Genomic DNA, 27896 nt, shown 5'->3' on the forward strand with positions numbered 1-27896 from the left:
CAGTGAACTTTGCAAATGCAGTTTTTTTTTGTTTTTGTAGTGACTGTTTTACAGATCTTAATTTTTACAGCATGAAATGATGTTCATAAATAAAAAAAAAATGCATCAGGAAAAGCGATAAAGGCTTAACTCAAAGTTTAGGTGAGAGTTTTAGAGGGAGTAGTGATTATGTGACCACAAATTAAACTGTATATAGATGTTTGTGAATTTGCAATTTAATATATAATGGATAATCTACACTGAGATAAATATGTGCAAAAAAGTTCTTGTAAATGTTTGGACATGTTAGGACACAAAGTAAATGTCAGGACATGCCTCCTACTCATAACAGTTAGCCTACATACTGTTAGAAAGGCGGTTGTTTTTGGACCAACTTTCCATTTTTCCTTCTTTTTTTTCCTTTTCATTGCTGCTAACATGGTGCCAGAACGCACACACACAAGCACAAGCATAGGCTGCATTTTTCACAATATCCTTACTCCCTATAATACTCCAATTCCAAAGAACTCCATCAAACAGTTGTACTCCCTGCTATTTCTTTCAACTCTTCAATCATCTGTCTCTGTCTGCATATTTCTGTCTGTCTAGTGGTGGTAATCGATGGTGTGAACACTACCGTATGTGTGTTCCCCTTCAACTCTGGGACAGAAAGCGACAAAAAGATTGTCACTGGACTGGGAACCGTCATCCTGTTTGGCTGTGTCCTTTACTCTTGGTAAGACATACACAATTCCTGCCTCTCTTTTTTGCTAACGAGCACAGATGCACATTTTCTCTTTAATACTTGTGGTTTGTTATTTCATTGATTTGATCATATAGAGATATTACAGTCCAAACCTTTTAATAGCACTTCTGCTACAGGTGATGTGGAATATAATTTACTTCATGGTAAGCTGTGGGGACACAGACAGGCTAGTTTGGATTGGCTGTGACTCTGAAGAGGCAGCACGTGATTGGCTATGGCTGAGCGAGACAAGAACTATGACTCTTTGCTTTTGTTCACATATGTTTTCCATCAAGTGGAGGCATCCTGTCTCTTGTGGCCATTCCCCGAATAGAAGGAAATTGGACTCTGCAGCAATCTCAAACTGCAAATTACTGGGGGGAATGCAGAGTGACGGAATTACAGTCTTGCTTCCTTTCATCTCTCTCTTTTCTTTCTCTTTGTCCACTCTACCTCTAGCTTGACGTCCACCACTCGACGAAGCTCAGCAGCGCTCAGAGTGTGTAGGAACACTGAGCCGGAGACAGAGGTAAATGCACAGCCTTACCGTGTGTGGGTTAATTAAATGTGCAGACTGGTTAAATGCATACCTACCAGGCATTAGATGCCCTTAGTAAATGGAACAAATTAAGCCCAGGATACACATCTCTCATATATTTAATCCCAGCTCAGTGGTAACCTGAATGTTTCCTTTACCTTACAGAGAGCTCGCTGCTGTTTCTGCTTTGGAGATGACACAGGTGAGGAAAGTCAAATAATCCCTCCTCCTTCTCCAACATCTTTCTTTCTTTGCCTGGCAGCAGCCTCTCTTTGGCCTGTCTGTCTGTACACGTATAGACTCAGCCATGGTGTTTGCACACACACGGGGTATTGCTATTCCTCAGCCAGACTGAGTACGGTGAGAAAACATTGGTCAGCAAGCGTAGATGATGTCACTGTTACTAGGTTAGTATTACACTGTAAAACAAGATCGGGGTAAGTGGGATTGTGGGCAGGCTAACACTGCCACCTGCTGGAAATAAAGTTGCAGTGTTGAGAAACAGCCACGAGAAAAGTACCACCCTTTTAACTGACATTTTTACACATTAAATGTGTCCCTGACCCAACTGCACTGCTTTTCAGAAGAATATGATGAGGAGCAGACGGGTTCAGGCCAGAATGTGGTGTATGATGAGAGAGAGGGAACCATCTACAGCTACGCCTTCTTTCACTTTGTCTTCTTCCTTGGCTCCCTCTATGTCATGATGACCGCCACCAACTGGTTTCAGTAAGTGATTCCCATACATACTAACCTCAAAACAGACATCTTCACACATTTAGCAACATAATTACTGAACTGAAGTGTTTCTGTAGATGTTTCTGTCACTTTGACAGCAGACCTCTGAAAAATATTGGAATCAAAGCTTCACTTTGCCACTGAAACATTTCTTATGTCTGCTATGTGTCTGTTTGGTTTCCTTTTTCTGCTGCATATCTTTATTTGACTGGGCTTTTTGAGGGGTGTTTTTTTTTAGACTTGCAAAGCTGTCCTCTTTATTAATCTCTGAAGAGGATGCACTTAGTATATTCATCTGTTTATTCTGCCCGTTTTGGTCTCGTGGCCTTCATCAAAGCATCAGTGCTCTCTTTTTGCCTTTTTATTTTAGTGCACTGAGTCCTCAGGTTTTTGTGTTTACACTGCCTTTAATGCACCTCATCAGCTCTGTCTTGAAGAGAGGAACCAGAGTGTGCGTGTTTGCTCAGTTCTCTTACCGCGTGTCTCTTGCAGCTACGACAACCACAAGATTGAGAAGCTTTTGGACGGGAGTTGGTCAGTGTTCTGGGTCAAGATGGCCTCCTGTTGGGTGTGTCTCATCCTCTACATGTGGACCCTCGTCGCCCCCATCGTCTGCCCAAAGCGCTTTGTGGCCTAGTTATAACATCACTTGTGGTCTGGATGTGGCCGGGTGGAAGCTTACACTCTGGGCCGAGAGACTACCACAGACCTCCCATACCTTGAAACACAACCCTACACTACCCTCAGTGTTTGAAATGGAGGATTATCTGTTGCCTTTTATTTTATATGCTAGTGTTTACTTTGTTTTACAATGTTAAGCTGTTAATACCTTGATGGTGATTTTTTGTATTATTATTATTATTTCTTTTAGCACCACTGACACACAAAGTTTTCTATGGCTTACAGGTTTGAAGAATCATGGGATTTGAGTTACATTGGGAATCATTCAACCCCTAAAGATGACTTCAGACCTGAAAGTGTGTTTCTTTATGTGTCTCTCTTGCTTTCACGCTCACCCAGGCATTTTAGTTCTGTACAGTCAGATCACAAAGTTGTATCAAGGTTTTGGGACATATTTATTTCAAGTTTAAGATGTTACAGAAGATATTGTATTTATTTAAATGTGTCTTAAGGAATCAAAAAAGGAATACGGTGTGAACTGAATTAGATTTGTCCCTGACTCTGTTGAACTCATCTCTCAGGCTCGTGTTTAAGCTGTACATGTTGACGCTTTGTTATATTGTGCCCTTTTGTAGAGGTTTTCTATGCAACAGCTCTTTTTAATATTAGACACTCTGTGTTGTGAAGTTTCCACTTAGATTCAAAGCAAAATGTTTAAGGTTTTAATATGTCAGTGCTCCCTTTGAGCCAGATCTTTTCTTAGGAAAATTTCATGTCATTGAAAGGTTTCCAGTCATCGTCGCTGTTGTACACGGCAGCACTCTTAAAAAAAAATCAACCTGACTAATGCAAGAGTGACGTTAGCGGAGCGCCACCTCTCTCAAAGAGCTGCAGTGACACAGAAGAGAAACATTTGCCAAAGGTAGATGTCAGAAAACCAGAAAATACTTAGTTTACTAATTTCTTTACTAATCTGTTACAGAGAAACATCTCACTGAAAGCATTATATATTTGCATGCATACATAGACACTTAAACCAGCTGTTTTCTGTACAGTTATAAGTGCTTTCTGCCTCGTCTTTGTTACATGCGTCCATTTTATCATTGTGGTCAGAATAAAGTAGCACGACCGCTTTTATCAGCAAGTTATTCAACACTGGATGTTGAGTTTACTGCCGAATTTACATACATACCTGTTTCAGAGGGTCTCCTGTGTTTATTATGTAACTGTTTTTTTTATTGTATAAAAATACAAGATATATTACACAAGCAAATCCTTTTTTGTATCTAATTCCTTCAGTTCTTGCTTTTCTTTTGTCTAATTGGATTCCTAACATGTTTTTTTTTTTCAGTTTTTTTATAATTTCTACGTACATTTTGGAAAACCATCCAAGATGTGTGAAAGCTTTTTGTTTGAATTTTTTTGCTTTATATAACTTTTTTCCCCTGCCTTTTAATTATTGGTATGAATGTAGACATTTTGTGGTGCTGAGCAACTTTGATATATTAAAAAAATGAATAAAAAGATCCACTGTGAAGGCTGTATACTACCACAGAAACATCTTGTATGCTTGAAATAAATCGAAGTAGGTGCCATGGAGTTTGCATTGCTTGCACTCTTTCAATAAAACATCCATTGATACAACACAGGGTGTCTTTATTTATTAACTGTAATAATGGGAACATGCTTTGAATTTTGCAAAATGCTATGTATTTTATTGTACTTAAGATGTACAGGGCATTCATAAACTGGATAACTGAAGGCGATATTTCAGAGATATAAACAAAAACTGCAAAGTGAATGCACTGTTTCAGTTACATTGCATTTAAGTATATAATGCCCAATGTTTTGCTTTCCTAAAACTTCTAAATGCAATCCCTAAAACTGCCCATGATGTTTCCTCTGACATTAATCTGACTTTAGTTCTCTGCTCAGAGCACCGCCGCTCTGCCCCTTTAATCTATGTTTACAGCAGGGCTTAAGTTGTTTCTCCTGTGTCTTACTGCTCTTCATTCTGTGCTCTGAGCACATCCTGGTAGTCACCAGGTATAGTGTCTGTGGAAAAAGCAAACAAAGAGAAAAATCAAATGAGCATACCTACATCTCACATGGATGACTCGACTGTCTTCCGATGCTTGCAGATGCTTACCGTTGCACCGGTACTTCAAATTGGACCAGATGATGTTTTCCTGAGAGAAGCAGAACACGCCCAGGCGCCCGCCTCTCATACTGGTGTCAATGATCACACCAGTGTCCGCCACCAGATTTGAACCCTCAAAGAAGCGAGCCCTAGTTCCATACACAAAGTGAAACTACTGAGTCAGTTCACACAGAGCGAACGTGGACGTGTCCGTGACGAGGTGTATGTGTTTGTACCTGATGTATCCAACCTGCGGCCTGTGCTGGAGGAGCCAGCGGTAGGAAACCTTGTCTTTCCAGCCGACGTTCCTGGGATCCTTCCACAGTAGACGCACCTGGTCAACGGTGTGTCCTGTGTGCCAAAGGGAGTTCCTCAGATATTCACCAGGACCTGTCTTTGATTTCACCACCTGGAGATTAAAAAACAAAGATCAGACATAAATTCATCAAACCAAATCTTTACTGATATATACTCTTTTAAACGGTACAGTGGAGGTCTTTATGGTGGAAAGTGTTAATCCTCAACACCTTGAGCTGTATTCCCGGCTCAGCAACGGCTCTGAAGGGCGCGGCCTGCCAGTAGGTTTGTTCTGTTTGTTTCCACATCACTACGTAGAAGGAAGAGGAGTCCTGGTAGCCAAAAATGAAGCCAGCGTAGTCATCATCTGTCACTGTGTTCACGTGGAAAGTTCCCTCAAAGTCAACGCCACTGAAAGCTGTGTAGCCTGCAAATTGAACACGAAACGCAGATCAGCGCTGATTAAGTTTAGGTAAGGGAATTATGAATGGGTGTGTGATAGTATACTAACCTACAGCAAGCCCAGGGTCAGAGTTCATGGTCTGCACTATCTCCATGCCCTGTCAGGAAAAAATTAGTGTGAAGCTGAAGAAAAACTGTTATCGATGTCTCTGAAACTGAGGTGATGTTATCATTTTTACCTGGTTGAGAACTACCCAGTTGGGGTCGATCTGAGACTCGCCCTCTGGGTCCAGCACCACGGTTTGATAGGCTCTGAAGTCAGTCAGGGTGATCTCAGCGTTCTCTGGGCAGTGATCAATTCTGTCGATGACGTCGTCTTTGTCAAAGTCTCCTTCGCACACGTCTCCGCGTCTGTTGTCTGAAATACAGCGACGCCGCTTAGAAAACAGTAATTCGCGCTGCGCTCGCTCCTGCAAATCCAAGCACAACACAGAAAAGATACTAACTATCAGAGTCCTTTTGGTCTGGATTGGCAACTAGTCTGCAGTTGTCGTCTTCGTCCAGTATGCCGTCGTTATCGTCGTCATCGTCACATTCATCTCCCTAACAAGAAAAAAAAAACACAACAAATTGGTGGATAATTGAGGACTATATAGGATGAACTGCTGCTGGATTGAATGAATGAAACTGAAAGAAGAGATAAACACCATTCCATCTTTGTCCGTGTCCAGCTGATCGGAGTTGATGACTGTGGGACAATTATCCTTTGTGTTCTGGTGGCCGTCACCGTCACTGACAAAGACGAGGTAGGGAAAATCAAAGGTCTGACAGATGTTTGTAGACTTTTACGCCATAGATCATGATGTGGGCTTTACCTGTCTATATTATCATCACAGGTATCTCCTACAAGGTCATCATCTGAGTCAGACTGAGGGTAGACAAAACAAACACTGGTGGTCAGATGTGTCACAGCTGATGAATCGGTTTCATGCCCTTGTGTGGTTTGTTACCTGGTTGGGGTTGGCCATATTAGGACAGCTGTCACAGGCGTCTCCCACCCCATCACTGTCTCTGTCTCTCTGGTCTAGGTTGGGGACTCGTGGGCAGTTGTCGAGAATATTTTTCAAGCCTGAGGACAGAAAGTATCAGGATATGTGTAAAACAAAACAAAACAAAACAAAAGAACATTGACAGAATGCAGACTTCAGCACAGTCAAACACATCAACAGATGGCAGTGTTTGTTTAAGACGAAGGTGAAATAGTTTCCAGTGGCCTTCGATGCCTGGCGGAGGCCGACTGTGGAAAAATGCTTTTAGTGAGGAGACAGACATGACCAAGCACTCAGCAATCCAGCCTTGGAGTTAAAGACCAAACCAAACGATCAAGAGGCTCGGAGCACTGCCAAACTGAGCAAAAAGCGTCCACCAAACAGAGTCTAAACATGCAACATGCGTAAATGCCTGCATGTGGGAACACAGTGCTAATAAACTGTGTTTCCAGTGGCGCAAATGAAAGGTCACATGAAAGGCCAATCAAATGAGGTATGTGAGAAAGGTTTTTGAAAACAGGCTTACAATTCCAGTTGGAACATTTTTACATTCAACACTGTTTTTTTTGTTTGTTTTTTTTAAATTACACAAAAGTTGTTTTTCAAAAAGTGACCTAACTGGTAGAGGATGTGGGTTAGAAACAGACCAGGAGGATGTTTTGGAAAGATAAAGCACAGGTCAGTCCAGTTGAAGCAACAAAAATGTCTCTGTCTGCATCCTGTCTGGACACGCTGATCCAGACATGCTGTGTAACCTGATAACCTTTAAAAAAGGTTCAATTACTTTTTCATGTTTGTTTGTTTTCACATTATGTCCCCCGATTAGTCATGGTTAATTTATGCAATAAAGTCACTAACAGTCAGTTTTTTACACTTTTTACTATGATGACCACTCAACCTATTTGCAGAAGTGATTTCATTGACACTCGGTGATGCAAAGGAAAACAAAATTAAGTGAGTAAAACAGTTATTGTGTGTTAAGTAGATAATAACAGACGCGCACGCACCGTCTCCATCCATGTCATTGTCGCATTCATCCCCCAGACCGTCTCTGTCTGTATCTCTCTGTGAAGGATTTTCGACTGTTCTGCAGTTGTCACAGGCGTCGCCATGGACATCCTTATCACTGTTCCTCTGGTCCACATTAGGAACCAGCCAGCAGTTATCCTGGGTTAGAAAAATGAAGACCGATTATATTGGATTGGATTAGCTAGTTGTTTTTAGTTCTGGTGGATAACTTATGTTACGTCAACACTCCTGGCTGGAGTATGTTTCTCCCATCACTTTTTTACTGTTTAAATTTTCATTTCATTTCATGGTCAATGGAATATATCGGCTAATATATCTGTCATGCTTTAAAAAAATTAAATAAATAAAGTCAAAGTTCACTGCATGCCAGACATGCAGAGGCTGAAGTCACCCACGTCTACGTTAATAATGCCATCGCTGTCTGCATCATCATCACAGGCGTCACCCAGCCCATCCCTGTCTGCATCCTCTTGGCCAGAGTTTGGCACAAACACACAGTTATCCTGGAAAACGAATAGGAAAACACAAGCAGCACAATTTTTTTTAACACTGGGATGAACTGAATGTGAGAGAAGGTGGGGTATGTTGAAAGTAGTACCTGGATACAGTTGTTGTCTCTGCACCGAAGCTTATTATCAGGGTATGCATCAATATCTGTGTCCTTTCCACACACATAGCCATTGCCAGCCCAACCAACCCCACACTGACATACACACACACATGCAAAAAAGAGGGTCGGGGTGGGTGGTGATGACATTTTCAATACACTGTTTAGAGTGGCACAACAATAAACTTATTCATATTCATATTTATGTTTCTGTTCACAAAGTCTTACCATACAGCTAATGCTGCCGTCTCTTTCCACAACACACTCGGCATTGATGTCGCAGGGGTTTGGTTGACCGTTGGGGCAAAGTCTGGTACCATGGCAGCCTGTATTCTGGTCACCTGTGAAGCCAGCTTTACATTCTCCACAGCGGAAGGAACCCTGTGCAGAGTTCAGAGTCAGAAATGTGAAAAAACAATACACTGAAAGCATGCACCATGCAGATCCCGTGTTCTTACAGCTGTGTTGTAGCAGTGTGAGTTGGCAGTGCAACCTCCATTCTCAGGCGGGCCCAGACATTCATCTATGTCTTCACACACCTGAGAGAAAGTGTGCATAAAGTACACGAAATAAAAGTTTTTGTAAGCAGTGAATCAAACGGAATTACTCTTATGTAGTGCATTATTTTGTTTTACCTGTTTGTGAGTCTTAGCATATGAAACTCCTACTCCATTTAACTCTGGTCCAGTGTATCCTCGGGGGCATTTCTCACAGCGGAAGCCAGGAGCAGTGTTTACGCACCGAACACCAGGAAAGCATGGATTAAACTGGCACTGAAACACACACACACACATACACATACATATATATATATATATATATATATATATATATACATATATATATATATATATATATATATATATATATATATATAATGACAAATTAAAAAGGCATGAACATTTTTTTTTGTATCAAAAAAATATCGAACCATGACACCAAAGTATCGAACCGAACCATGAATTTTGTGTATCGTTGCACCCCTAATATATATATGCACATATATATATATTAGGGGTGCAACGATACACAAAATTCACGGTTCGGTTCGGTTCGATACTTTGGTGTCACGGTTCGATATTTTTTCGATACAAAAAAAATGTTCATGCCTTTTTAATTTGTCATTTATTAAAATTATAAATATATATTTTAACTCAAAAGTACAGTTTTTAAATTTAATGTTGTTGAAACAAAAGTAATTAAAAAAATAAATCTATCTCAGGGCTCTCAAAATTTCAAAATCCCTGGTAGCCCTTCGGGCAGGGACTCTTCAGTTTTTGGTAGCCCAAAATAAATATAAGTAGCCCGAATAAAAAAGAGAGCAATTTTTTGATTGATGTTTTGTTTCCTGTTTTGTTTCCTTTACAATATTATACATTAAAATATAATATTGTAAAGGAAACAAAACATTAATCAAAAAATTGTTGAAAAACAAATTACAACATTGTATAAAAATTACAATCATCAACTCAAATACTTGGTTCTAATTGAACAGAAATTTCTATGAACTTGTAAGAACTGTGTAGGACATGAATCAGTCTGTGTCAGATCCTGAATTTGAAATTTCCGCTGAAGTCACGGGAGGCAAGTGGAACCAAGATCTAGGCCATTTGCTTTTTGAAGTTTGCAAAGACTGCTAAATTTTGCCAGTGGTAGTTCACTCTTTGCAACATAGTACGCTGTTCTAAACAGATTTTTCAGGTTTATTTTTAGTATGTTATTTGCAATTGGTGTTTGTTCTGGGAAAGATATTGCAGACTGAGCAATAATGCATTTCTTGCATTTCTCATGGGTTCTAATGCGGGCCTTTCTTAAAATGACTGGTCCCAGTAACAAAGGCGCTTGTCGACTCAGAAATCGAGAGAAAACCAACAACACACTCGGCAGAACATTATGTTATTTACATGGGTGCACATAAGTGGTCCGCATGTGCGCATTCGCTGTCAAAATAAAAGAGCGCACCAGATAAGAAGTTGCAACGCGCGTTTGCGTCCATATAAAAAGCACTGTTTTTGTCCGCTAGAGTGGGATTTTCACGGCACATTCCGCACCACATCTCTGTGCGTTCATCATTTGTTTGAAGCCAGCTCACCTCCTGCAACCACTTTTCCGAGAATACGTGCTTCTTTTGTGGTTCGGACTCCTTCTGACATTTGTTTGGAGGTAGAGGAACACCAAAGTAATTGCTTAAAGGAGCTTCTTCAACATCTTTAAGAGTTCTAAACAAATGTCTGTCCTCCTCCAGAAAATCTTATGTATGCAAACACGCGTTGCAACTTCATATCTTGTGCGCGTTTTTTTTTGGTTTTTTTTTTGACAGCGAATGCGCACTTGCGGACCACTTATGTGCAGCCCTGGTTATTTAGCTCGTCATATTGCAGCCACAGAAATTCTTTTGTCCATGAAACCATAAAGCTGCACTTTCTTTTTGCCTTATAGTCTGATTTGTCATAACTTTTCCGTTTTGTGGTAAGCTTTTCTTTGGCTGTCACTTCTTCACCCTGACCTGTCTTATTTGGCTCAGCAGAACTGAAATATATATCCTGCTGCTTTTACACACACACGGTCAGCGATTCTCTGCGCGATCAACCTCTCATATGTTTAAGCTTGCTGTGGGAGATTTCACTTGTCATGTTTGCATAGTAAGCTAACGATTGATAAGACGATGTCAGAGGAATTGGTGCACAAATTATCATCACTCACCAATCAGTGCTGTCGCTCTCTATACACAGTTTGCGCGATTGCAAAGTGAAAGCAAAAAACAAGCGCAAATTCAAACGCGATTTCAATATGTCACATATTGACAGTGGCTCACCGATGCCAATGACATAATTACCCAGCTACATTTCCGAAAGAATGCAAAAGCATTGACATATATTTTTCTTCCTACAATAGCCCGACGGGCAGGGCAGCGATAGATTTTGGTAGCCCGACTGGAAAAAATCGCTAGCCCCAGGACGTCGGGCTAGCGATTTCGTGAGCCCTGTATCTGATTGAGGAATCACTCATCTTTGGAAAAGAGAGTTTATTACAGAGAAATGGCTCTTTCCAAAATAAAAGCTATACTATCCGCTTCTTCTGGGCTATATTCTCAGCAGCATATTGTAGCGGGTCAGGGCTGTTCGGGGTTCTGTTTGTACAGTTATGTTTTGTTTATGTTGCCATAGTGACGGGTGACGCCTTCTCGCTGCGACGGTGTGTCCTTCCGGGGTCAGAGGGCGCCCTGTGTGTTGTTGTTGTTGTTGCTGTGCGGTTGCCGCGCTAAGCAGTTAGCTAGCGGCAGTGTTCTTCTGCAGATGTCAATAAACGGCTGTGCTCCCTGGCTAGCTAACGGGAAGCAAGACCAAATGACACCTCCGTCTCCTCGTTGTCTGAGCTCGCCACATTGGTGTCAGAAGTGGGATGATGGTGGCACCCCATGTTCTGACCGAGTGACTTTTCCCCCGCCAGTCGTGACTGGCCCGTGCGCCAAAAGAAGGCACCTGGACATTTGCAAAGTGAAAGCAAAGAACAAGCGCAAATTCAAACGCGATTTCAATATGTCATATTGACAGTGGCTCACCGATGCCAATGACATAATTACCCAGCTACATTTCCGAAAGAATGCAAAAGCATTGACATATATTTTTCCTTCCTACAATAGCCCGACGGGCAGGGCAGAGATAGATTTTGGTAGCCCGACTGGAAAAATCGCTAGCCCCGGGACATCGGGCTAGCGATTTTGCAAGCCCTGCGTTACAGGCATGGCCCTTTAAGGATGAAGCCTGATGGGAAATGTATTCGGGATGTGTGTAGCGGGACTACCTGGTGTGTGTGTGTGTGTGTGTGAAGAGAGAGCGGAGAAGGGGAAAAAGTAACGGTTAGCTACAGAAGAGATGAAAAGAAAATAAATAAAAGGAATATAATAACTCCCTCGACAGCCAGAGTTGTGTCGGCGATGCTCGCTGTGAGTAAACTGTTTCAGCCCACTGTACGCGGTGTTCATGCCTTAGAGAAGAAATAAAGTTCGGTGAAGCAGTTTCCTACGCCTCCTTCGATCTTTTTGCTAGCGGAGTTGACCTGTATAGTAAGCTGTTGCCGGGGTGTTGTGCCAAAAAGTGATTGTCTGCCAAAAACTGATTTCCAGTGTTTCTGTGTATTTTTTTATGTGTAATATCTTTACGTATGTTCGTAAATAGACTTCGGTGAACAGGGGATACAAAGGGGTTACATAAAGAATTAAAAAATTATCTGTTTTTTAAGTATCTTTACAACTTGTACTTACATTATAACCAATCCGGTCCTTTATCCCCACTTAAAATATTTTTACAGAACTATTGTAATATTTGCTGCCATTTCTGCTGTCCTGTTGGGCAACTTACTCTTACAAAATACATTTTTAATGTTAATGAGATTTTTTTTTACTGCATAAATAAAGGTTATATAAAAGTCGCTGCCAAAAACTGATTGCGGCTTGTATCTTGCTACACGAATGTTGTTTGTGGCTCAAGATGACTTTATGTCATCCATAAGGGATGCATTTGACATATGTTTAACATATTATAGCCCAACAAGTTACTTATAGCACTTTAAATATGAGCAATCGCTTTTTGGCAAATACCGGAAATCAGTTTTTGGCAGACAATCACTTTTTGGCACAACACCGGCTACGAGTCAGTTACGGAACCTTCAAGTAACTGCCAGAGGTTTCCTTACTACGGTTCGGGGCCGCGGATCTGGCGCGGTAACACCTGTATCTGATTGAGGAATCACTCATCTTTGGAAAAGAGAGTTTATTACAGAGAAATGGCTCTTTCCAAAATAAAAGCTATACTATACGCTTCTTCTGGGCTATATTCTCAGCAGCATATTCTAGCGGGTCAGGGCTGTTCGGGGTTCTGTTTGTACAGTTATGTTTTGTTTATGTTGCCATAGTGACGGGTGACGCCTTCTCGCTGCGAAGGTGTGTCCTTCCGGGGTCAGAGGGCGCCCTGTGTGGTGTTGTTGTTGCTGTGCGGTTGCTGCGCTAAGCAGTTAGCTAGCGGCAGTGTTCTTCTGCAGATGTCAATAAACGGCTGTGCTCCCTGGCTAGCTAACGGGAAGCAAGACCAAACGACACCTCCGTCTCCTCGTTGTCTGAGCTCGCCACATTGGTGTCAGAAGTGGGATGATGGTGGCACCCCATGTTCTGACCGAGTGACTTTTCCCCCGCCAGTCGTGACTGGCCCGTGCGCCAAAAGAAGGCACCTGGACATTTGCAGGACTTTGTGTGGGGTAATTGGGTCGTCGGGGACGACTGACCCCTTAGGTGGGGGCTATGTAGTGGGTCAGGGCTGTTCGGGGTTCTGTTTGTACAGTTATGTTTTGTTTATGTTGCCATAGTGACGGGTGACGCCTTCTCGCTGCGAAGGTGTGTCCTTCCGGGGTCAGAGGGCGCCCTGTGTGTTGTTGTTGTTGTTGTTGCTGTGCGGTTTCCGCGCTGAGCAGTTAGCTAGCGGCAGTGTTCTTCTGCAGATGTCAATAAACGGCTGTGCTTCCTGGCTAGCTCACGGGAAGCAAGACCAAACGATACCTCCGTCTCCTCCTTGTCTGAGCTCGCCACAATATTAAACATAGCAGGTCCCCATAAGGAGAATCATGTGCTAACGGCTGTCTAAATGACTCGGGTAAAGTTTGTAGCATGCATGCTTGTTGTTTTTGTCTGCTTCCACTTGTCTTTGTACTAGGATGATGTCGGTGTAAATGTGCAGTCATATTCGTTGTGTTCCCACTAGTGCTGTCAGCGTTAATCTCGTTGAAATGATGTTAACGCCACAACACAGCAAATCTCCGTTAACGAGCTACCCCTGCGTGGGGCTAGACGGCCAACACGTTAACGAGCTAACTGTGCTAACACACTAGTTCCCACCCATGTAATTGAGCATTGCGTGGCACATCCAACATACTGTTTTACTTTAGTCCATGACGCGCTTACCTTCAGGGTCATACGTCACATGAAAACCAAAATAATTCCAAACGCCAGATCTGAATGAGGGTGGGGGAGGTTCAATTTGCCATGTTGCAAGGAGAGCTTAACTTCTGTCTCGCTAGCTTGCCCTGCGCTCTTCCTTCTGATGATCCTGTCTGTGTTGAACGCTCAGTGGATCTGCGCTCGACAGTGCAGCCTAGGCGGAGTAGTCGAACGCAGATTCACTGAGCGCTCAACACAGACAGCATCGTTAGAAGGAAAGTTGATAAAATAAATGACAAATTTTGTATTGTTCGATACATATGCGTACCGAACCGAAAGCACTGTATCGAACGGTTCAATATCGATACGAGTATCGTTGCACCCCTAATATATATATATATATATATATATATATATAGCACTATATACACATGTATAGTGCTACTTGGACTCAGTTGTACTCAATTCATACCTCATCTACATCATCACAATACACTCCATCTCCTGTAAATCCATCAGGACAGGGGGAACACTGGAAAGACCCCGATGGGGAACGGACACACATGTCCTGTCTGAAACAGGTCCCAAGTGGGCACGGAGCCGGGGGGTCAGGCATGACAAAGTTCTGAGGCGTTGGAACAGGATGTTTGTTTGGATCGCCATTAATTCTGTCTGGAGCACACAGGCAAAGATAAAGGTTAAAAGGTCCCTTTAGTGTCTAAATACTGTAAATCAGTACATTGTTTCTGTATTGCTTACCACAGCTCAGACACTCTGTGATGATATTCCTCAGATGATGTGTCTCCTTAATCTTAGGCACAAAGACACAGAGTGTAAAACTGTTAATAAACTGTGAGCTTGGGTATTAGTGTCATCACTTTACAGCTTATCAAAGGAGGCAAACCAGATTTTTACCTTTCAATAACTTGTAAAAATGCAACTGAGACTTGATAAGGTTTTAAATGTGTTTCCGCCAAGATAAGTGTTTCCTTACATAAGCATTTCTCTCTGTAATGTGATAATAGTCTGTTATCACCTCCGGCTCTCAGTTTCATGTCTTATCGCCTAATAAATCCCTTGCTTTAGATGGTAATCTGAAACCATGCACTTCTATCTGCTGCTACGTTGAATGTGTGATTTTTGCTTTTACTCAGCTGTCTGATGCAAAGGGTTACACAAATCCTTGAAACAAGACACCTTCAGACAAAAGCAGCAGGTTTTCACAGTCTGGATTCTCACATTTCACAGCAAAAAGCTGATGTTACAATGCAAAACCAATTCTGTTGTGAATATACCCCCGTCTTTTATTTTAAATGCAGCCTATTTTACCAAACAACCTAGGAAGTCTCTTCTCTACCAGCATCCCCCAGGCATTTCATTTTATCTCAGCATCAAAGTGCATTCAGAAAAACATCCATAAAAGCAATAAACAACATCATCATTATAGATCTGCTTATTGAAGCTCTGTGTTAAAAATGCTCGGATGCCCTTTCATTTTTTTTTTTTTCTGTATTTAGCCCCTGAATCCATCCAAGTAGCTATCCATGAGAGAGAGACACAAGACCAGCATGCAGAAAAGGTTACCTGCTGGTTGAGCAGCTCCTTCATCTCAGATAACATGCTCTTCAGCTCTGTTATGGTGGCCTGATCTTGCATCATCCTGCCACCTTGCAGAGCTGTGAGGATTTTGCAAATCATAATTAGACAGTCAAAATCGCATCTGCAAGAAGAGAAATGTCCAGTGATGTGAGTCAGTGTGATGTAACTCACCCAGCAGCTGCAGAGATTCAGCTTGATCCATGGTACAGTCTTGCAGAGTGGCCACATTGTCTATGGTGTCCTCTATTACTAGCTTCAAGTCTGTCACTTCACCCTTATAGAATAAACAACAACAGAATAAACTACAGGAGCAGAGTGAGAATGTTTAATTGGAATATTAAATTCAGTTCAATTTTATTTATATAGTGCCAAATCTCAACAACAGTTGCCTCAAAGCACTTTATATTCTAATTATAATATTATAATTAATTATAATGACTAGTCGTATCATATTTCATTCTTATTTTTTTAGGGCAGAGAACCATAACCTCAGTTTTATCTGAATTTAGAAACTGAAAATTAGTGGTCACCCGGGTCTTTATGTTTTTAAGACTTGTGTGTGTGTGTGTGTGTGTGTGTGTGTGTGTGTGTGTTTTCTGGCTTCTTTGACAGATAGAACTGGGTGTCATCTATATAGCAGTTAAAATGTATGCTATGCCTTGTAAGGATACTGCCTAGGGAAGCATGTATGATATAAACAGAATTGTTCCTAACACAGAACCCTGTGGAACGCCATAGTTAACCTTTGTGTGTGAAGAGGAAATCATATATCTAATATCGACCCAGCATTTTAAGTTTATTATGTTTTGGGTTTATTTTTGCATTATGGAGTGTTTTGGGGTTCTCTGGTGTTTTGATTATTTACGATAAATTATACTACTGTGGTTCTGGTTTAGGGTTTTGTTCACAGGGTTTGTGTTCTCATGTTTTGTGTGGGTTTAGTTCTGTGTCTGGTCTGCGTCTTTGCGTAGTGATGTCTTGTTCCTGTTTTATTGTGAAGGTCTGCGTCTCATGTGGGTGTGTTCAGTTTACCTCCCTTGTCTCGTCTCATTAATTACTCCCAGCTGTGTCCCCCACCTGTGTGTAATCTCCCTGAGTCTTCTGCTGTAGTAGTTGCTGGCTCGTCTGTGTTTCTACCATGTTCCAGTCGTGTGGTCTCCCTGCTGTCACCATCGTCTAGCTTCCTTCATGTTCAGTAGTTAGTTGTTCCCAGTATAGTTTAGTTCATTCTCTGTTTGTCTATTTTTATTTTGTGTTTAATAAACCACCTTCACACCTTTACAAGAGCCTGCGTTTGAATCCTCCTTTATTACTTCCACACGGCTCATCTTACTTGCCGTGGCAGAGATAAAAGGAAGGTTTGCGATTGGCCTATAATTAGCTAAGATAACTAAGTGAAGTGATTTTTTTTAAGTAACTGTTTAATTACTGCCAGCTTGATGCCCTGTGGTACAGAGCTGATTAATAGAGATAGGGTGATCGTATTTAAGATTGAAGCATTAATTAATGGTAGGACTTCTTTGAGCACTCTTGTAGGAACGGGGTCTAAAGGACATGTTGATGATTTGGAGTAAGTAATTACTGGCATTGACCCAAAAAGATCAGAGGGAAAAACTCTAAATAAATATCAATAGTATTGAAAGCAGCTGTATGTAATGATACATCTGTGAGATGGTTGCGAGTAATTTTTTTCTCTAATTATTAAAATGTTATTTTTAAAGAAATTCATGAAGTCATTACTGGTTACAGTTACAATACAACCGAATATTCAGTTCAACAGAGCTCTGACTCTTTGTCAGCCGGGCTGAAGAGAAGCATGGGGTTATTTCTTATTCAAAATAATATACTCAAAATGAGATCTTGAAACGTCACTGTTTTTGTTTCCATGCACCATATCGTCAGTACTTTTTTTTTTTCTTTCTCAGCTACAAACTTCTCATTCACCTGTCCTCTTGACTGCAGCGTCCTGAGTGCCACCTTGTTGGGACCTTGTGGAAGTGACCCAAACGCGGCTGGCACACCATCCAAAGTGTGAGCCAGCCTGCAGTCTACATAGATGTGAACACGACCAGGGCCACGCTGTAGACCGCTGGCATGGAGCATCACGTGGTGCTCTTGTCCATCTGCCAGGGATGCATGGTTGAAACTGGTTGTACCATATCTGCCATCAGTCTTCTGGTAACGAACAGTCACTGCAGATATAGAGATGCTTGAATGAAAGCTGTAAAGAAGCTAAAACAAAGAATAGAGTGGCCTGCATTTGCCACAGGCTCCTCAGTATGTGTCAGTGTTCACCTTTGCTCAGTTTGGCTTGCATGGTGAGGTCAAGGTATTTAGTGTTGTCTGTGGGGTTGATGACACTGAAGAGAGAGGTGGGTGCCTTGCTGTGGAGCCTAAAGGACGAAAGCAGGAAAGCCTCATCTCTTCCTTTGTTCTTCAAGCTTCCTTGGAGCAAGTCTGGCAGACAGTCTGGTGACACCAGCAGGTCGTAGACTAACACAGGAAGGAGAACACTGGATTAGCACTATACCACGATTGTGAGAAGAAATCTTAAGAGAAAAGACATATTTTTAAAACAAAGCAAATGACGAGTTCATCTAAGTATTTTCAGTATTTTGTCTTATTGGCTGCAACTCCCAGCACACTTTGTTTTGCTGCTGCTGAGTCAGTGCACTGTGGTGTTTTATTATGTGTCACAGTGTACTTGTGTATGTGTGTTTGCGCGTGTGCACATGTGTGCATTCATGTCAGCACCCTGCTGTGTGTTTTTATGGTGTGGTAGACGGGAGCTGCAGAAAGGTCCAGCAGTAAACTTTTTCCATTGGAACAAACCCGCTGCCTCACACTCACGCACACAAACACCCACTCACACACTTTCACATTGCCATTAGTGGAATTTCAGTAATAATACAAAGTGACTAGAAATTGCACGGAAAGATCTGCATGTAGATTCCAGGAAAATCAAAGATTTGCAAATGCAGTTCTCAGATGACGGTTAGTGTCCTTCTACCACCTTATTTAGGTCAGACTGTTCTGGATCCTGGACATAAAACTCTACAACCACAAAAAAGCCAACCTAATTTCCAGCAATCATCATCACCAAAGCTACCCCCTCCCTCCCTTTTTTTGTGCAACTCACTTTCAAACAAAAGCTTTTTAGGAATATATCAGCAGAAAAGATTAAGTTTAACATATAAAGAACACAGAAACAAAATATGTCATGCTTTGCATAAGGGCATGCACAGCGAGATGCCGCCAGCACTTACCAACACCTTGAGCTGTGACAGTGAGCACCAGATGCTGCAGCAGCAGGGACAGAGCTGCCGCTCTGACGCACATACCAATCATCAGCGCTTCAAAGGGGGGGGCACACCTCAAAAGAAGTCCTGTTTCTGAACTGTCCTCCTGAAGATCAATAAGCTGATCTCACACAGGCTGAAAATAAAAACTCCAGATCTTGAACCAAAATCTCAGCAGAGGTGAGATGGTCTTGTGTCCACAGCCACAGCCTTTAAAGCAAAGGGGAGTGTCCGCTACTGTTACGAAAGTGGCACAGTGAAGAGACCATTTTAATAGTCTGGGCGGGGGAGTGTCCCCTTGCTAGATCAATTATGATTAAATAATTTGTAAACAAGAAATGTAAAACTAAAAAAGGGAATTGGAAAGTTGTTTGATTCTGAAAATGACTGTCAGACTTTTTCTCTCCACATACTATACGAGCTAAATGTGTGTGGGATTTATGTATTTATGACCCATTTTTTTATTTAGAGTCATGCTACATTGGGGGATTTGTAATAAAGTAGCTGAAAAGTGCTCTAAATCACACTGTATAGAGACAGCCAACCAGATGCCTGTGAAGCTCAAGGGAGGAACATTTTGGTTCCAGCTGGCTGTTGTTATATTTTCACAAACATCATGAATGTGTGCCATAAACGAGGATCCGATGCCCTGGCTCATCCTCAGTAAGCCAGCTGAACTGCATAAATCTACAGCAGATGTTTTTAATTTTAAACTGATTTAATGTAACGGGTTCTTTGTACCTCTGCGAAGCTTCTTTTGAGAAGGAGAATGCAGGAAAGGAGGAGCAGAGAGGGCGAGGCTCAGGGCAGTTTTCAGTCCTGGAAACATTTGATGATAGATGTCTGGTGCTCGTCTTAATGCTTTCTCCTTTAACTAACCTCAAGTACATTTCAACATCTCAGCTGCTGGTTCCAGCCAGTGAGAGACATTTACCATCCCTCGGTGCGTTATTGCGGTACATCTGCCTGTGTCTGGCTGCTTGGCCTTTGAACAAACACCTGGCAGTCTTTAACAGTCTGCCTATCAGCTCTTGGACAGACGTTTTGCTCTGGCGGGTAAAAATAATAATCAATAAAATAACACTGAAATGGAAATTACTACTTTACATGGAAATCTAAATATGAAACGATTGCTTGTTCCATTGCTGCTGTTTAATAAATCAGTGTTTCGTGACAGATTGCTGTTTTAAATGTATGAAACTAGAGAACATTAAAGAGAAACTGAGTGATATGACTTTTTCAGCATGTCATTTCTGGCTCTGAAGTATTGCCATAATAGCAGCATAAAACACTGGAGAAACATTAACCACATGACTTAGTTGCTGATCAAAGAGTTTAATTACAATTAACATTTATTCACTGAGTATTTGCTTTTCTTGCTAACCTCATCACCATAGCTCCAAATTTGCCTGGAAGTATCTAAGGAGCAAGGCAGGGAACAAATAAAGGATAAATTAAGAACTACTGTAGCTGCTGTATAATATACACTCACTGTCCACTTGCTAGAAGGTGGTTGGACCCCATTTTGCCTTCACCAGCATTAATCCTTTGTGGCATAGATTGAAAAAGCTTCTGGAAACATTACTGAGAGATTTTGGTCCATATTGATATGATAGCATCACACAGTTGCTGCAAATATCGAATGTGACTCTCCCAAACCATGACATCCCAAAGATGCTTTACTGGATTGAGAGCTGTTTGAGTACACTGAACTCACTATCATGCTGAAGAACTGAGATGATTTGAGTTTTGTGACATGGCTTGTTATCCTGCTGGAAGCAGCCATCCGACAATGGGCACACTGATCAGCAACAATACTCAGGTAGGCTGTGGCGTTTAAACGATACTCAGTAAGTACCAGGAACCATCTGTGTGTGCCAAATATCTAAATATCTGCAACACTATTACACCACCACCAGGAGTCTGAACAGTTGATCCAAGGCAGGATGGATCCGTGCTTTCATTCTGTTTACCCTTCCATCCGAATGTGTCAGCAGTAAAGGCTCATCAGACCTGGCAATCTGTTTTTCCCTGTACAATCTTGGTGAGCCCGTGTGAACTGTGGCCTCAGTTTCCTGTTCTTAGCTGACAGATGAGGTATCTGGTGAAGCCCACCTGCCTTAAGGCTTCAAAGTACTATGTCTTAAAAATGCTCTTCTGCATACCTCGCTGATAAAAAAATAAAAATAAATTATTGGCTTCACTGTTACTGTTTCCTCCCTGTCAGCTCAAATCAGTGTGGTCATTCTCCTCTCACACCAACCAGGTAATTTCACCCAGAGCACTGCTGCTCACTTCCTTTTGGACCATTCTCTGTAAACCCCAGAGATGGTTGTGTGGGGGAAAATAAATGACAGCATGTCTGCCACCAACAACCATGCAATCTCCTTTCTACTTCACTCTGATAATTGGTTTGAACTTCCCCAAGCTGACTATGGTACGTGCCTAAACACATAATGCTGCTGCCATGTGACCTGCAGTCCCACAGAGACTGTTTCACACTGTGGAAGCAGCCATGAAGAAGCTGGGCCAGTATCTTTGTTTAAAATAATTTGGCTGAAAAACAACGCTTTTTTAAAAGAAAAAAAAAGAACAGTACTGAATTATGAATCAATAAATAAAAGAATTAATAATTTAAAAAAAGAGTTACAGAAAATGCTTAATATTTGTTATGTGACTTGATTTTTTCTGTTTCTTCCTTCCTTCCTTTCTTTTTTTTAAACCTGGAGGCTCTGATGTGAAAGGTACCCCGTGACGTCAGTGTCCCGTTGAATGAACCAAAACATGGCGGCTGCCATGGAGCTGAGATGCTGGGGAGGAGACTGGGGTTTGCCTTCTGTTCACACCGAGTCCCTCATAGTTCTGGTAAGCTCACAGCCTGTTTACAAACACAACACGCTCAGTGCACCTGGAGCCGCTTTTAAAACGGCACGTCACGTCTCCGGTTTGCTTTTCGTCTCCTCTCTCGTCCTTTGTGGTTAGCCTCCGTGCTAACTTACCTGCTGCAGCTTGCCTGGTAAGTTAGCCGCATCGATGTGCAGGATAGAAAATAACAGCGTGTCCAGCTGGACTTCATGTCCCAAGCACAGAGTCACGGCTGTGCTGGCTGCAGGGTTTGTCCTTCATGTGTAGCTGGCTGTCATAAGTCACTCCCATTGTTTGAAAAGCTGTGATCTCTCAAGGTCAGCTGGTTGAGCCTCGGATTTAAAAAAATATTTATATTTTCAGGTGTATTTGAAGGATTTTCGCTAAAAAGCTGTAGATGATAGCTAACCTGATAACACCGTCCGAAAATTAACAGTTTTTTGCTGCTAACATGTTATCTGTCATTGGGTGCTCTTGCCACAAGGTGACACTTTTTCTTAGTTTAAATGTCAGATTTTAATGGAATAATTTTGTTTCTTGACTCTGATGGCTTCAACAGCCTTACAATTTAATCGTACGAAGGAGCAGGACAGAGTGTGCCCTCTTCATTTCTTCTTGAACCTTTTACTCAATTTAAAAACAGAAGTTTTAATGTAGTTTAATGTTTTTGGAAGCAAATGTGGAATTTTTTTGTTTTGAATGCATCATTTTGTTTTGGCAAACCTTTCTTGATTTAGAAAATAATTATGTATTGATTTAGTTATGGTTTAGTTATAGTATGTTGTGATTTGCTGTTTTGTGTTTGGTGTGTTGTAGATCATTGTAAACACTGAAAGTGACTTTCTTTTACTAAAGGGTTTTTGCAGCTGGGTCTCTTCGATTCAAATCATCAAATTTGCCTAAACATTTTATGGTTCAAAGTTTGAACATGTATAATGATCAGTTTGAAACTTGTGCTTTGTGTTTCAAGATATATTTTTGTGAAAACTGGTGCGTCAACCCATTAAAAAAAAATCCGAACCAGTGTTTGAACATGAATATCTCTGTGTGAATACTGATTAGCTAAAATCTGAAAAAACTAAGCTAAAGCTGTCCTGTACACTCTCATATTTGAGAACACACTAAAAAAAAACTTCACATTGCAAAAGACAACTAGTGAAAATTTCTGAATGCAATGAAGTTACATACTGCTAAATAAAACATGTATAGTATTTTTTATTAACACTAAACTTTTAGTCACAAAATGTTATTTTGATTCCACTTTCATGATGGATTGAACAAATATGCCAAGTTGTACCGAAAAAACACCAAAAAAATCAATTGATAGTTTAATCTGAATAGAACAAAAATAGATATCTGTATCTGCCCAAGTTTTTTTTTAAAACATGGTGGAATGACACACCTTTACAATAGTCCCCTGTAGCCCTAACCTTTGCACCTGCTGGTCTTTATTTTGATGCCTTTTTAATTTTTCTTCTAATTTTTGTTATTTTATTTACGTTTTCTCTCTTTCCCTGGAGCTGTTGAAGGTGAGCGCTGTAATCATAGTGTCCCTGTGCCAAATTAGAATTTGCAGTCGATGCCAAAGTCCTGCTTGATTGCGGCGAGCTTTCATCTGTACTACAAGACTGAGATTGTGTAAAACTTTGATTAAAGTGTCACAGTCCTGCACTGTGGCTCTAAAAAGTCTAGTACTCATCTCCCTGAAAGTAGTTGTATCCTGTAGTACTTTTGCTCTTAGATCATTTGTTCCAACATAACATTACATTTGAACTATAAGTGATATATTTTTTAAAAACCTTCCCTAACCTGTGTTTTCTTTTAGGCATACACCAAGTTTTCTGGGGCAAAAGTCGCAGTTTCTCCAATAGACTGGACATGGAAAACAATTACAGGTGGGCTGCACCCTCCCATAAACACAGTCTTACAGTTTTAGGCTCTGCATGCCTTAAACAGAGAATCAGTGAACCCATAAAAGAATATATAACTGTACATATAGTTATAAAGAATGCATAATTCATGCATTCTTTTAAAATATTTGTATCTGTTCATGCATCTGTTCATGCAGCACACTTGCAAAGGTTTTGCGACTGCGTCTTGCACGGTTGTGGCACAGACTTAACAAACTCTTCCGTGTAAACGCCTGCCAGAGTACTCAGAGCCATCTCTGAGGCAGTTCTTCCCACAGTTTATTTCTCAAGAGACCGCATTTTTCCTTGATAGCACGCACACACATGATTAAAGCATTACCAGCCTCCCTGTTGTGGCTGGTAAATGTAAATTACATTGAGCATGATGAACTTGATTGTCTTTAATAAGACATTAGTCAGTTGTAATACCCAACTTTAATGTGTGTTTTCTATTAATCACAGTGACTGTCCCAGAATTGGTTTGTGGCGACACTGCAGTTCAAGAACCAACACAAATTCTTAACTTTCTGAGGAAACAAGTGAGTGTGCCTGCTTCTTCGGCATGTGTCCTAAACTGTTTAGCCAAATCTATAAATCTCTACATCTATTTTTTTTTTAAACAGAGGTTTAATGCAGACTATGAGCTGACAGCCAGACAAGGAGCAGACACGATGGCCTACATCGCTCTGCTGGAGGAGAAGCTGCAACCAGCTCTGGTAAGTCTTTCCTTTTGCCGTTTCCCTGACAACATGTGGTCGTAAGCTAACAGGGTGATGTCTGCGTCCCACAGCTGCACACGTTCTGGGTCGATGCAGAAAACTACTCCAATCTAACACGGCCCTGGTTCGCCTCACGCTCGCCGTTCCCGCTGAATTTTTTCGTACCAGGACGTCTGGCCAGCGGCGCCCTCTCCCGCATCCTTCTAACCACAGGAGAGGCACCGCTGCACAGAATCTCTGAGGTGGAGGGAAAGGTAAATGCCGCTCTGTACCGATGCATCGCTTAGACACAGTTTAAACTTCGCCTGGAGTGAGATTCTGTTTTTTCAGAAATGTAAATGTGTCTCTCTCTCTGTGTCCTGTAGATCTACAGTGATGCTAAAGAGTGCCTGAACTTGCTCTCCTACAGACTGGGAACAGCTAACTTCTTCTTTGGCAACTCGTGAGTTCTCCAGTGTTTGCATACTTTTTGTGTTTAGTTAGAGAAGCTTTCATACACTCCACAGTTAGACTGCTATGGGGAAGCAGAATAGACTAAAAAAACCTGAAAAACTCGCATAATTCTGATTTATTTGAGAACTTTTTTATCTTTGCTTTTCCTTGGATTTCAATTCAGCTGAAAACATATTAAAAATGAATACATGGAATAAACAAAGTTCTTTATTCTTTAGTCCTTCACCTATGTAGGTTTTCTGGGTGTTTAGCTGGAGTACTCTTCACCAAGTGTTTATTGGCTGTCCTCTCTTTCTCCTCCCTTTGGGGGCTCCATGTGAGGGCTTGACTGGTGATGATCGACACTGGTTCTTGTAGCGTGCTCGATTCCTGCCCTCTCATTACTCTCTGGTAGCACGTGTCAGCATTTTAGCCCAGAATGGAGTGACCACCGGCCTGAGCTTCCACCACATGAGCCTGCAAGTGCTGATGAGGACAGATCCCATGTTAGCTCATATATAGAAGTCTGGTTACAACTTTTACTCCTTTGTGATCGCTCTTTTTAATAAAATACTTTTTTCCCATCATCCTGGCTCAAGCTGAATTAAACACTGTGTGAGTTTAAGTTTTTAGGAAGGAGAAAAACAACATCAGGAATATTTTATCACAACAAAATATTTTATTTTAAGCATCATTTTTGTTTTCCATAATTTGTCATGAAGGCGAAATTTTAAATGAAAAGTTGATTAATCTCGCAGCTCTATTTTGTGCAGGGAAAAAGTGCTTCACAGATTTTCTGATTGAGGGTTTATGAAGACCTTCTATAAGTCAAGTCCTGACATGTCTGAGTGTATGTTTCTGTACATGCGTGTGTTTGTGCTCTTAGGCCGACCAGTCTGGATGCCTTTGCGTTTGGTTTCCTGGCTCCCCTTCATAAAGCCAGTCTTCCCAGCAGCCCTCTGCAGAGCCATCTCAGACAGCTGGATAACCTTACAGGCTTCTGTGACAACATCCTCGCAGTCTACTTCAGCTCGGACCACTTTTGTAAGATTGCTGCACAAGCTGGTAATACTCTATAGTGGTTATAGCTTTTACTTTTTAAGCGCTTGAAACAACTAACATCTTTACACAGAACATCATCAGCACTTTAATTCTTCGCACATATTTCTTTCTTCTCTTTCTTCTGTTGGTTTTACTTCTGGGTGTTAAATGGTCTAACACGGCTCCTGTTCCACTCACTGTCTGCTTTCTACTTTTTCCTCTTCTTCTTCTTCTGTCTGTGCTCCCTCGCCTGATCTCTCTCCAGGTCCTCTCCCACCTGTTCAGGAAACAATGGATGCCAACCTCCAGAAACTAACTCAGCTTGTAAACAAAGAGTCCAATCTGATAGAAAAGGTGCTTCTGCTTTCCTTTTTCTCTTCTTTTGCATGGGTTCATAGTTGCTTTCTGCAGGTACCATCTCAGTCGTGTTTCTGGTGTGTTTTCATTTCTCGCTTGTGCTTGTGGGCACTAACTAAACTGTACATCCTTTTGCTGTAGATGGATGACAACCTGCGCAGCAGCCCACAGCACAAACCCCACAGACCAGAGCCCAAACCCAGTCTGTCCAGTGCAAAAAGCTCTACTCCTGCCTAACACCTGACCTTTAAATCCTGCTCCATCTCTATGAATCGCAGAGCAGCACCCTGCACACATAAGATGCTGTTCAGAACATGACTCTAAAAAACAAACAAACAAAAAATGAATGGAAGCATAACTATATAAATACAAGAGGCTATTTTAAGATAACGATGAGAGATTTTGTTTGGAAGAGAAGTGACAGTGCATGTGAGGCTTTAAAAAAGAAAAAAAGAAGCGTGCATGTATGTGGTCAGCGATGGATTGCTGTGAAGTGGTGCTTGATGAGAAAGACACAGAAAGTTCAAAGAAAAAGTTCAGCAGGGAAAATCAGCAGCACAGTTTAACCTCTGAATGTGGACCACTCGGCAGATTTTCTTTGAACCTTTTCACTCTTTTTTTTTTCCTTTCGTTTAAAGGACACCTTCGAGACCTTGGTCACTACAGTAGAGCACTTTTAAGCTAGAGCACTTAACATGTTTTACCACCAAGGATCTATTTTAAGTACCTTCCTCGTGTCCACTTTAAAATGTTCCATAAATTCTGTTCACATTTGAATGGGTGTAATGTACAGTATGTGCGCGGACATGACTATAAGAGTAACTAATTTAACTTATTTAACTTTGTTTCAGCTCCTCTGCTGTGTACAGAGTGTACAGTTGTAAATATTGTTATGAGGATAATCAATGAAATTGACTTCCTGTTTCCTCTAAAAAGGAGCAGCTTGTTCAAAATGTTGTTGCTAGACACACGAAGGTGAGAGAAGGGCCATCCATGCATTATATTTGTGTGTGACCCGAGGATCATGGTTTTTTTTTTTGTTCACGATGTCATGTGGCTGTAAGAAAATACTCACTTCTGCTGTTGCTTTCGTTTTCTTTTTTCCCCGCTACCATTTTCACTCAGTTTTGTTTCAATTTTGTGCTGCTATAATTTCCTGTGCCACAGACTGAAAGGGTTGGAAATGTCTCATTAGTTATCTTGGTTTGTTTTGTTTTTTTAAACACTATAATTTGGACCACAAAGTTAGAAATTCCCTCGATGAAGTGTTTGTACTCCGTGTGATTCCTTTATATGATTTCTCTTCACTTCAGACCTTCAAAAACTCACTTCATGGCCGCATGCCCTTGAAAGCACCGTGCTCTGAAACAGATGTGCTGGGGGGAAGGGGGGGGATGCTGGTCAGCCGTCTTGTAAGGACCATAAGGGAAAAGTGTGCCTTCATGACTTCTCGTGTCTTGTACAAGTGTCAACATGCTAACTGTGTCCTTCATCATTTTGATACATATATCCAAAATTATATTTGTAATGTCTGTTGCTCACAATCTGTGTCTATTAAATTACATATATGATAAAAACGGTTTCTGGCTTTTCCCCCCAG

The 27896-nt window shown here is 41.3% G+C and overlaps 3 protein-coding genes across 6 annotated transcripts in view; 2 read left to right on the forward strand and 1 right to left on the reverse strand.

Moving 5' to 3' along the window:
* The window catches only part of serinc5 (serine incorporator 5), a 17853-nt gene extending 13588 nt beyond the window's left edge, over nucleotides 1-4265 (forward strand). Inside the window, exons 8-12 of one of the 2 annotated variants that reach the window (XM_082553848.1) lie at nucleotides 589-715; nucleotides 1184-1253; nucleotides 1428-1464; nucleotides 1850-1991; nucleotides 2493-4265. In XM_082553848.1, the coding sequence (XP_082409974.1) occupies nucleotides 589-715; nucleotides 1184-1253; nucleotides 1428-1464; nucleotides 1850-1991; nucleotides 2493-2637 (521 nt within the window). In that variant the 3' untranslated portion in view covers nucleotides 2638-4265. Of the gene's footprint in view, nucleotides 1-588; nucleotides 716-1183; nucleotides 1254-1427; nucleotides 1465-1846; nucleotides 1992-2492 lie in introns of both variants that reach the window. The other variant, XM_082553847.1, reaches the window with a different exon arrangement.
* On the reverse strand, nucleotides 4261-19439 carry thbs4a (thrombospondin 4a). Its single transcript, XM_082553846.1, has 23 exons — nucleotides 18940-19439; nucleotides 17969-18166; nucleotides 17618-17865; nucleotides 15845-15947; nucleotides 15659-15750; nucleotides 14834-14885; nucleotides 14547-14746; nucleotides 8781-8918; nucleotides 8604-8684; nucleotides 8374-8526; nucleotides 8137-8241; nucleotides 7934-8041; nucleotides 7517-7676; nucleotides 6471-6589; nucleotides 6336-6388; nucleotides 6168-6252; nucleotides 5967-6063; nucleotides 5700-5878; nucleotides 5570-5618; nucleotides 5289-5485; nucleotides 4998-5170; nucleotides 4771-4910; nucleotides 4261-4676 (listed from the first exon to the last, which is right to left on the reverse strand). The coding sequence occupies exons 1-23, from the start codon at nucleotides 19019-19021 to the stop codon at nucleotides 4621-4623; spliced, it is 2868 nt and encodes a 955-aa protein (XP_082409972.1). The 5' UTR covers nucleotides 19022-19439; the 3' UTR covers nucleotides 4261-4620.
* On the forward strand, nucleotides 11905-27848 carry mtx3 (metaxin 3). 3 transcript variants are annotated; one of them, XM_082553850.1, is made up of 10 exons: nucleotides 11905-12091; nucleotides 21702-21837; nucleotides 23663-23732; nucleotides 24210-24286; nucleotides 24371-24463; nucleotides 24538-24720; nucleotides 24832-24908; nucleotides 25785-25963; nucleotides 26205-26293; nucleotides 26438-27848. In XM_082553850.1, the coding sequence occupies exons 2-10, from the start codon at nucleotides 21745-21747 to the stop codon at nucleotides 26531-26533; spliced, it is 957 nt and encodes a 318-aa protein (XP_082409976.1). In that variant the 5' UTR covers nucleotides 11905-12091; nucleotides 21702-21744; the 3' UTR covers nucleotides 26534-27848. The 3 variants fall into 3 exon arrangements, with proteins under 3 accessions (XP_082409976.1, XP_082409975.1, XP_082409977.1); XM_082553849.1 differs by lacking the exon at nucleotides 11905-12091 and having other exon boundaries at nucleotides 21511-21837; nucleotides 26438-27847; XM_082553851.1 differs by lacking the exons at nucleotides 11905-12091; nucleotides 26205-26293 and having other exon boundaries at nucleotides 21511-21837; nucleotides 26438-27843.
* The last annotated feature ends 48 nt before the right edge of the window (nucleotides 27849-27896 follow it).

This window comes from Aulonocara stuartgranti (genome assembly GCF_965226115.1).
Source record: "Aulonocara stuartgranti genome assembly, chromosome: 12".
NCBI classification, from domain to species: Eukaryota; Metazoa; Chordata; class Actinopteri; order Cichliformes; family Cichlidae; genus Aulonocara; species Aulonocara stuartgranti.